This window comes from Adelges cooleyi, unplaced genomic scaffold (genome assembly GCF_023614345.1).
Source record: "Adelges cooleyi isolate 19-005CV unplaced genomic scaffold, UGA_ACOO_1.1 ACOO_flye_CR_arks_rails_tigmint_CR_PRNA_614, whole genome shotgun sequence".
Taxonomy (NCBI): domain Eukaryota; kingdom Metazoa; phylum Arthropoda; class Insecta; order Hemiptera; family Adelgidae; genus Adelges; species Adelges cooleyi.
Window position 1 is genome coordinate 1,820 of NW_026096312.1, and position 11,890 is coordinate 13,709.

The window sequence follows — 11,890 nt, forward strand, 5'->3', positions numbered from 1 at the left end:
AATGCTGAATACAATTGTTACTAAAGTTATAATAGTTAATATAAAAAAAGTCGTTTGGAATTTATATTATAAAAATAAATAAACACATATTCCTTTTTACCGTGTCCGAGAACGTGTTTTTTTTTATTCAAGTATTTAAATTTATTGTTTATCTACGTTTGAACTTAACGAAACGGTTAAAGTAGAAATATATGTTATTTTACAAAAATGAATCCGATATGCGTTATAAAAGTTGAATAAAAAATTAATACTTAAAATAGATACTTCTTTCCTATGACAATACGTATGTTTAAAAATGTTATCTTAATGTTTTTGCTGTTGTTTTTGTATTTAAATGTTTGACCTATTTTATTTCTTGCACGTTAGCATCTTGATGTTTCACTAATTATATTTATATTATTTTAAACATTTGAATATTCGAATAGTTGTATAATAATATAAATTTCGAATTAGATTGTAATTCCTTCTCCTATCGATATCCAATAATGTACAAAGCCTAAATTATAATTATTTTTATATTATAATATCCCATTATATATATTAAAACAGTTTTTATGAAAAACAACTTGTTTTCGATAAGATAGAAAAAGTCACTATTGAAATAGTTGAAAAAATATCGTATATTACAATGAAAGAAAAAAAATCTTTAACAATTTGTGTGAACTTTGGTTGAAATAAACTTTATAACGCAAGTTGAATGCATATTATATTTATGATTTAACTTATAAGGGTTCTGTATGTATTTTTATGACTAAAAGGTTGAAATAACATTATTTAAATTATTGTATTATGCGATAATACATGGTGATCGACTTATCGTCAACCACTCGAAATCTCACTGGGTTTAATAAGAAATATTAATTTTTCTTTATATCGTATCACTTGTCTACCATAGGCTTCATAAACACATATATTTGATTTGACATTAGTTTAACTTGGCTCTAACTTCAGGATCTAACAAATCGTTTAAAATCATAGACCTATAATCCTATATTTATAAATTATAGCTCTATGATAAAGAGCTTTCCACCTAACTGGCGCGCCGTAATTATAAGGTAAAAAGAGTGTGAGTTTATAGGGTGTTCCTCTTAATTTTTAAAGGGAAACTTTAAATTTTTATGCCAAAAAGTATCTTAAAGTTACGGTTTCTTATTCATATGAAGAAATTGCTTACATGGAGGAATCGCTTCGCGGTTAAGGGGGGAATATCGAGGGTCCAGACACAAAAAAAAACTGCTCTCAAATCATCGGCACATAATTTCCTAAATATCGAATCTACTCCATTTAACTATACTGAGGTTATACTTTAGAGTAACCTTGAAAAAATTATTGTTGACAAGAAAAAATCACGTGACTTGCACCAAAATTGTATCAGTTCATTTAGACACCTCAACCGTCTCACTAGTAAAATGTCACGGGAAAATTTAGATGAAAAATATATTTTCACTTTTTAGCAGGACGTTAATTTAAGAAAAATAAATGAAACTATGATTAGTTGGAACAGTTTTGCCGGTTTTTTCTTAAATCAACAAACATATAAATTTACAAAGTATTGGCGGTATAACATTTGTAATATGGTATAGCATATTATAAGCGTTTTGTTGTTTTAAAAATAACATGTTTTTTTATTTTTTTTGGGGTCATGCTTTAATAAAACTGTATCTACATAGTCTGCATAACACTTATGTATAAAATCGTATACTGCGAAAACGCCTTATAATATATTACTCACGTTCAAGTTTTACATTCGATACCATTATTTTGTTATAGTGTACATAATATACGGGTATCATTAAACTACAAATATTTATTTTGAACTTCAGAAAATCGCATAAACTATTAAACAAGCAAATTTAGTCTGACGCTTTTAAACGTATCTAAAAGCCGATAGTTGATGTCGAGTTATTTTTCAAGTTGTAAAATTTTTCAAGTTCATGAGTTTATAAATTATTATTCCATAATTTTCACTTACATTACAGCATAAGCGCATTACAAGAATAATTAAACTACTAGACTTTAAAATATTCATAATGGCAACAAACTCGTGTCTTTTAATTTTAATACTAGAATTGGTTTTTTATTTAACGACTGTGGCATCATCTCCATTAATTGATATACTTGTATTTAGACCTATTGCCGACGAGGTTAGAAATGAAGTCGGTAAGTTGGATTTTCCAAATGATACAAAGGTAAATAAAACAATATTCTACATGGAATCATATTTATTACGTATTAACTTTATTTTTTAAGACTTGTCTTCTTTGCTTATACTTAACTATCTTAACTATCTTTACATTTAAAATTGAACAACAGCTTGATAATTACCATTTTTATCTCTATATCAATTAACTGTTTCCACTTCGATGATACGACTCTAATGATTTATTTTAAGTTGCATAAAACAACCTATCCTACATTAAATATTTAGCTTTAATTTTAAGATTACATATGGTCATGTTATTAGGTTGCGTTATTGAATCAATACATCAATGTTGGGAACTATTCAAAGGATTTCATTAAACTGCTGAACACTTACAAGACGTTTAAGAACCCTCCCATCAATTTTAATGATGACGAAATAAGATTATTGACTACCAGCAACACACAAGATTCACTATATGATAAAATACTCGCCCAATTGAAATACTACCGCAAGGGTCAAGAAATTCAGTGCGCACAATATGTGACGTTGCATTACAAGTTATATTTTGACACCAAACGCAATACTAAAGATATTTCTGAGCATGTATACAATATGATAGCGATGGCATACAAAGGGAAATTCATAGTATTTAAATGGCTTTGGGAATTATATATCAGCCTTTGGTCACCGACTACGGATAATGCGGTACAACCATTGAATATGATCGCGGATGATCTAGAAAAGTTTCGAAGACCTTTAAGCCATTTGGAAGGATTGTGCGTGCAACATAAATATATTCCAGTCATAGATAGTTCAGCAAGTAGGCCAAGTTTGTTAGATACATTTTTGGGACGTGTTATTTTCAAAAGTAAGAAACACAGAAATATTAAAAACAATAAACCTGGTTTAATGGAATTAAGTAGGCCATATTTCTACAATACAATTGAAGAATTTTATCAATTGAACTACAAGAAACACGAATTATATAAAAAAAATACACCTGCATTGCCTATCAGTATCAATCATTTATCCTTAAGATGTGTATGGCATAAAACCTCGTTTTTGATTAAACCAATATCGAAAGTTACTATTGACTGGCCTGGGATAGAGCATGTGTACAAAATTGATCGTCAAAAGGTCTATGATCAGTTTGAAATTACACGTGACTGGACGAAGGACCCGTTTAAACATGGTATTCGATTTCAGCAAACGTTTATTGATATCATCAGGATAAAACTATATTGTTATATTTGGGTGGAACTATCTGTATATAAACCGACTGTTCATATATTTCATGTTTATTTTAAGTCCCTGATTGCGGATATGCTTAAGTTCAGTTACACCGAAGACAAAACATTAAACAAAGTAATAACTTTGTATGATAAACTATATAGTCCTAAAAAAGAACAGATTGAAGAAGTTATAAAAATGATAACAGAAGAAGTAAATACGATTTTGGCAAGTTTACTTGAAAGTACTAATAAAATTGAATTGGCCGACCTTTCAGACATTAACACGCCATCATCACGTTCTGATTTTTTAGACGAAATTGAAAAGCAATTAACTGAAATCGGACGACAGTTTAATGGAATGTTAGACGGATTAACATTTGATGTTCTATTGTTCTTTATAAACGGAAGTAAAAATACACAGCTTGCTGTGTTTCCTGAAAATTGATTTTAATACATCTAAACCCCTATACAAATGCTGAATACAATTGTTACTAAAGTTATAATAGTTAATATAAAAAAAGTCGTTTGGAATTTATATTATAAAAATAAATAAACACATATTCCTTTTCACCGTGTCCGAGAACGTGTTTTTTTTTATTCAAGTATTTAAATTTATTGTTTATCTACGTTTGAACTTAACGAAACGGTTAAAGTAGAAATATATGTTATTTTACAAAAATGAATCCGATATGCGTTATAAAAGTTGAATAAAAAATTAATACTTAAAATAGATACTTCTTTCCTATGACAATACGTATGTTTAAAAATGTTATCTTAATGTTTTTGCTGTTGTTTTTGTATTTAAATGTTTGACCTATTTTATTTCTTGCACGTTAGCATCTTGATGTTTCACTAATTATATTTATATTATTTTAAACATTTGAATATTCGAATAGTTGTATAATAATATAAATTTCGAATTAGATTGTAATTCCTTCTCCTATCGATATCCAATAATGTACAAAGCCTAAATTATAATTATTTTTATATTATAATATCCCATTATATATATTAAAACAGTTTTTATGAAAAACAACTTGTTTTCGATAAGATAGAAAATATCACTATTGAAATAGTTGAAAAAATATCGTATATTACAATAAAAGAAAAAAAATCTTTAACAATTTGTGTGAACTTTGGTTGAAATAAACTTTATAACGCAAGTTGAATGCATATTATATTTATGATTTAACTTATAAGGGTTCTGTATGTATTTTTTTGACTGAAAGGTTGAAATAACATTATTTAAATTATTGTATTATGTGATAATACATGGTGATCGACTTATCGTCAACCACTCGAAATCTCACTGGGTTTAATAAGAAATATTATTTTGTCTTTATATCGTATCACTTGTCTACCATAGGCTTCATAAACACATATATTTGATTTGACATTAGTTTAACTTGGCTCTAACTTCAGGATCTAACAAATCGTTTAAAATCATAGACCTATAATCCTATATTTATAAATTATAGCTCTATGATAAAGAGCTTTCCACCTAACTGGCGCGCCGTAATTTTAAGGTAAAAAGAGTGTGAGTTTATAGGGCGTTCCTCTTAATTTTTAAAGGGAAACTTTAAATTTTTATGCCAAAAAGTATCTTAAAGTTACGGTTTCTTATTCATATGAAGAAATTGCTTACATGGAGGAATCGCTTCGCGGTTAAGGGGGGAATATCGAGGGTCCAGACACAAAAAAAAACTGCTCTCAAATCATCGGCACATAATTTCCTAAATATCGAATCTACTCCATTTAACTATACTGATGGTTATACTTTAGAGTAACTTTGAAAAAATTATTGTTGACAAGAAAAAATCACGTGACTTGCACCAAAATTGTATCAGTTCATTTGACACCTCAACCGTCTCACTAGTAAAATGTCACGGGAAAATTTAGATGAAAAATATATTTTCACTTTTTAGCAGGACGTTAATTTAAGAAAAATAAATGAAACTATGATTAGTTGGAACAGTTTTGCCGGTTTTTTCTTAAATCAACAAACATATAAATTTACAAAGTATTGGCGGTATAACATTTGTAATATGGTATAGCATATTATAAGCGTTTTGTTGTTTTAAAAATAACATGTTTTTTTATTTTTTTTGGGGTCATGCTTTAATAAAACTGTATCTACATAGTCTGCATAACACTTATGTATAAAATCGTATACTGCGAAAACGCCTTATAATATATTACTCACGTTCAAGTTTTACATTCGATACCATTATTTTGTTATAGTGTACATAATATACGGGTATCATTAAACTACAAATATTTATTTTGAACTTCAGAAAATCGCATAAACTATTAAACAAGCAAATTTAGTCTGACGCTTTTAAACGTATCTAAAAGCCGATAGTTGATGTCGAGTTATTTTTCAAGTTGTAAAATTTTTCAAGTTCATGAGTTTATAAATTATTATTCCATAATTTTCACTTACATTACAGCATAAGCGCATTACAAGAATAATTAAACTACTAGACTTTAAAATATTCATAATGGCAACAAACTCGTGTCTTTTAATTTTAATACTAGAATTGGTTTTTTATTTAACGACTGTGGCATCATCTCCATTAATTGATATACTTGTATTTAGACCTATTGCCGACGAGGTTAGAAATGAAGTCGGTAAGTTGGATTTTCCAAATGATACAAAGGTAAATAAAACAATATTCTACATGGAATCATATTTATTACGTATTAAATTAAACTTTTTAAGACTTGTCTTCTTTGCTTATACTTAACTATCTTTACATTTGAAATTGAACAACAGCTTGATAATTACCATTTTTATCTCTATATCAATTAACTGTTTCCACTTCGATGATACGACTCTAATGATTTATTTTAAGTTGCATAAAACAACCTATCCTACATTAAATTTTTAGCTTTAATTTTAAGATTACATATGGTCATGTTATTAGGTTGCGTTATTGAATCAATACATCAATGTTGGGAACTATTCAAAGGATTTTATTAAACTGCTGAACACTTACAAGACGTTTAAGAACCCTCCCATCAATATTAATGATGACGAAATAAGATTATTGACTACCAGCAACACACAAGATTCACTATATGATAAAATACTCGCCCAATTGAAATACTACCGCAAAGGTCAAGAAATTCAGTGCGCACAATATGTGACGTTGCATTACAAGTTATATTTTGACACCAAACGCAATACTAAAGATATTTCTGATCATGTATACAATATGATAGCGATGGCATACAAAGGGAAATTCATAGTATTTAAATGGCTTTGGGAATTACATATCAGCCTTTGGTCACCGACTACGGATAATGCGGTACAACTATTGAATATGATCGCGGATGATCTAGAAAAGTTTCGAAGACCTTTAAGCCATTTGGAGGGATTGTGCGTGCATCATAAATATATTTCAGTCATAGATAGTACAGCAAGTAGGCCAAGTTTGTTAAATACAATTTTGGGATGTGTTATTTTCAAAGGTAAGAAACACAGAAATAATAAAAACAATAAACCTGGTTTAATGGAATTAAGTAGGCCATATTTCTACAATACAATTGAAGAATTTTATCAATTGAACCACAAGAAACAAGAACTATATAAAAAAAATACACCTGCATTGCCTATCAGTATCAATCATTTATCCTTAAGATGTGTATGGCATGAAACATCGTTTTTGATTAAACCAATATCGAAAGTTACTATTGACTGGCCTGGGATAGAGCATGTGTACAAAATTGATCGTCAAAAGGTCGATGATCAGTTTGAAATTACACATGACTGGACGAAGGACCCGTTTAAACATGGTATTCGATTTCAGCAAACGTTTATTGATATCATCAGGATAAAACTATATTGTTATATTTGGGTGGAACTATCTGTATATAAACCGACTGATCATATATTTCATGTTTATTTTAAGTCCCTGATTGCGGATATGCTTAAGTTCAGTTACATCGAAGACAAAACATTAAACAAAGTAATAACTTTGTATGATAAACTATATAGTCCTAAAAAAGAACAGATTGAAGAAGTTATAAAAATGATAACAGAAGAAGTAAATACGATTTTGGCAAGTTTACTTGAAAGTACTAATAAAATTGAATTGGCCGACATTTCAGCCATTAACACGCCATCGTCACGTTCTGATTTTCTAAGCAAAATTGATGAGCAAATAACTGAAATCGGACGACAGTTTAATGGAAGGTTAGACGGATTAACATTTGATGTTTTATTGTTCTTTATAAACGGAAGTAAAAATACACAGCTTGCTGTGTTTCCTGAAAATTGGTTTAAATACATCTAATACAACTATAAAAATGCTTAATACAATTATTACTTAAGTTTTAACAATTAACGTAAAAATAGCCGCTTGGCGTTTGTATTTTAGAAAATAAATAAACACATTATTCCTATTAACCGAGGAGAACATTTTCTTTTATATTGTAATATTTAAATTTACTGTTAAACTACGTTTGAAGTAGAAATATATGTTATTGTACAATAATAGATAGTATTAAGGTATAAAAGTAGGAGCAAGACAGATGTTTTCAAGTCAGTGGCCTAGTTGTCGTTGGCATAGCAGGCTAGCTGCTATACCAACTTTTTTAACTATAAGTCCATTTTTCTTGCATGGTCAATTGTATGTTCCCGTCTCGAAAAACCATCAGCTCTATTTGTTTACTCGCCAACAAAACAAAAAAAAAGCCGTGTATCATAAAGCATAGCAATAAATGAAACGGTGATGTCACAGTACACGGTATGTATTTACACGGGCAGCAATTGTTTTTTAAAGATTATGATGCATAATTTGCAAGTACTTTGTTGCAATTGTGTACTCAAACGAAGCCGGATACACAGGCAGCTAGATTTATATGAATGCCAAATAAGTATAGTTGATTAATAGTTTTACAATAGATAATTCTTATTTACTCGTATAGTAAAATTTTGTAGTTTATACACAATATAGCGCGATCAAAATTGTCTACTACAGTATTTCTTTATAAGATTATTAAATCTTTGTTAAATTTTCAAAATAAATTATTATTGTTCAGAAGTAACATAGCGTCTTACATAATATTTCATAATATTATATTTTTCTTATGCAAAATGCTTATTATTAAAAAAATAATTACTATTTGAGAAGCCGTTTTAAATAAATAATTGTTCAGTTAATATCAATGAAAGTTATTGGTAAGGAGTGACAGGATAGGTGTGTGTTGTATATTATAAGAATACAAATCACATTAAAGTCTTCTTTTACCCTTACCCTTTTACCCTAAAAAATATGTAGTTTGCAACGTTACTTTCAAACCTAGCCTATATAACTGATCTTCAATATTTCATATCCTCCAATATAAAAAACCATTTCTAATAGTTTAACATAATACAATTTGTTTTCAACAATTTTAGTTAAAAACATATAAATATTTTATATTGAAAAAAGCTGGCTATATTATTATTCTTACCCTGTATAAAATCGTATAATGCAAAAACGCCTTATAATATATAACTCACGTTTAAGTGTTGGATTCGATACCATTATTTTGATTTTGTATGCATACATAAATTAAAAAAAAACGAAAATATATTTATTTAACTGCGGGAAAACACATTAACTATTAAAACAGCAAGTTCATTTTAATGTCTTTAAACGTATACACTGTTAGCTGATGTTGAAAAAATAAACAAATTTTCAAATTAATCTAAGTTCTTCAGTTTATATATCATTATTCCATAATTTTCACATACATTTCAACATAAGCGTATTACAAAAATGATGAAAGTCTAAATTATTTATAATGGCAACAAACTCGTGTTCTATAATTTTAATACTAGAGTTAGTTTTTTATTTAACGACTGTGACATCATCTCCATTAACTGATATACTTGTATCTAGACCTATTGCCGACGAAGTAAGCTATGCAGTAATAAAGTTGGATATTCCAAAAGAAACAAAGGTAAATAAAAAATACAAAACAGAATTCTCTTTTAGTTATATTTATTACCTTTTAACTTTAACTATTCAAGACTTGTGTTCTTTGTTTATATTTAACTATCTTTATATTAGAAATTGAACAAGAGCTTGATAATTACCATTTAGTTCATTAACAGCGACCAAGTCAATGTTTTATATCTATATAAATTACTATTCCAACATACAACGGTTCTAATGATTTATTTTATGTTGCATACACTAATCTATTATACATTACACATTTAGCTTTAATTTAAATATTACAAATGGTCATGTTATAGGTTGCGTTTTGGAAACAATACATCAATGTCGGGAATTATTCAAACGATTTCATTGAACTTCTTAACACTTACAAAACGTTCAAGGACCTTCCTATCGGCTTTAATGATGACGAAATACGATTATTGACTACCAGCAACACAGAAGATTCACTAAATGATAAAGTACTCGCTCAACTGAAATACTATCGCAAGTCACAAGAAATTCAATGTGCACAATATATGATATTGCAGTACAAGTTGTATTATGACCGAAAACGGAACACTAAAGAAATTGCTGAGCATGTATACATTATGATAGCGATGGCATACAAAGGGAATTTCATAGTATTCAAATGGCTTTGGGAACTACATATCGCCCTGTGGTCACCGGCTAAGGGTGACCAAGTACAACAATTACATATGAGAGGGCAAAATCTAGAAAAATTTCGAAAACCTTTAGCCGATTTAATAGAAATGTGTATGGGACATAAATATTTAACAGTCATAGATAATGGACAACAAATCCCTGGTCGTACAGTAAGTAGGCCAAGTCTGTTAAATAAATTTGAGGGATGTTTTATTTTCAAAGTTAAGAAACATACAAATTTTAAACACAAAAAACCTGTGTCGAAGGAATTAATTAAACCACCATATTGGTTCAATAAAATTGAGGAATTTTATAAATTGAATCACGAAAAACATGAACTATATAAAAATATACCTGCATTGCCTCTTGAATTCAATTATTTAACCTTAAGATGTGTATGGCATGAAACATCGTTTGTGATTAAACCAATATGGAACGTTACTATTGACTGGAATGCAATAGAGCGTGTGTACACAGCTTGTCGTCAAAAGGTCTATGATCAGTTTGAAATTACACATAACTGGACGAAGGATCCGTTTAAACATATTGAATTTCAGCAAACGTTTATATGTATAATTAGGGTTAAACTATACTGTTATATTTGGGTGCAATTAGCTGTATATGAACCGACCGATCATACATTTAATGTTAATTATAAGTCCCTGATTATGGAAATGCTCAATTTCAGTTACACCGAAGACAAAACGTTAAACAGAGTAATAACGTTGTATGATAGTCTAAATAATCCTAATAAAGATCAGATTGAAGAAGTTTTGAAAATAATAATAGATGAAGTAAATACGATTTTGTCAAATTTAATAGGGTGTCCTAATGAAACGGAACTGGCCGACATTTCAGACCTTAACACTACATCAGCACGTTCTGATTTCCTAAACAGAATTGATAAGCAATTTAAAGAAATCGGACTACTTATTAATGAAAGTCTAGACGGATTAACATTTGATGTTTTATCGTTCTTTATCGACGGAAGTAAAAATACACACCTTGCTGTGTTTCCTGAAAATTGATTTAAATACATCTAATACGAATATTGTAATGTTAAATATAATTGTTACTTGAGTTATAAAAATTACTATAAAAACAGCCGCTTGACGTATGTATTATAGAAAATAAATAAACACATACTCCTATTAGCCGAGGAGAACATGTTCCAACCTCCAACGATTCCAATGATTTAGCTTATGTTGCATATCATAACGTATTATACATTACACATTTAGCTTTATTTTCAATATTACAAATTTCCTTGTTGTTAGGTTGCGTTATTAAAGACATTACATCGATGTCGGAAATTTTTCAAACGATTTCATTGAACTAAACAAGAGACTTGATGAAGTTATGAAAATATAACAGGTGAATAAAATATGATTTTGACAAAATTAATTGGACCTACTGGTAGAACGGAATCGGCCGAATTTTATAAATTAATGTTAGTATTAAAGATCCACGTTTTCATGTTGTTTACATAGTTGAAGCACAATTTCAAAAACTTAAATTACAGTTTAATTGAATATTATACGCATTAGATACTTACCTACTGTAGCTTGTACTATTTCAAGGTAATTATTGAACTCACAAGCGCTTTAAAATACAATTTTATTCATTAAACATTTTCCAATAGTTTCTATATTAATATAAATATTAAAAAAAAAACAATCTGCTATTGTTAACAGTTTTATTACCGTTTTGAGCATCATTACTTCGCTATATAGTGGCAGACGATGGTGATGACGATGAAGGAAAGAGTGCGCTACCATATTATTATATACCCACACAACGACTGTATGGGTTTTGGGCCGTTTGGATTTTAAACATTAAAGTATGGATTCGGTTCAACAGTTGCTATAACTTTTACAATTTTCCATAGTATAGATAATATAAGAAATATATTCAAATAT

At 28.8% G+C, this 11,890-nt stretch overlaps 2 protein-coding genes across 2 annotated transcripts; both read left to right on the plus strand.

The window, feature by feature from the left end:
• The first annotated feature begins 1,878 nt into the window (after window positions 1–1,878).
• LOC126844082 (uncharacterized) lies at window positions 1,879–3,820 on the plus strand. Its single transcript, XM_050581937.1, has 3 exons — window positions 1,879–2,189; window positions 2,465–2,972; window positions 3,549–3,820. The coding sequence occupies exons 1-3, from the start codon at window positions 2,031–2,033 to the stop codon at window positions 3,818–3,820; spliced, it is 939 nt and encodes a 312-aa protein (XP_050437894.1). The 5' UTR covers window positions 1,879–2,030.
• Window positions 3,821–5,729: 1,909 nt separating this feature from the next.
• Window positions 5,730–10,999, plus strand: LOC126844083 (uncharacterized). The gene is made up of 2 exons (XM_050581938.1): window positions 5,730–6,035; window positions 9,626–10,999. Exons 1-2 carry the CDS (start codon window positions 5,877–5,879, stop codon window positions 10,997–10,999), a joined length of 1,533 nt encoding a protein of 510 aa, XP_050437895.1. The 5' UTR covers window positions 5,730–5,876.
• Window positions 11,000–11,890: the final 891 nt, after the last annotated feature.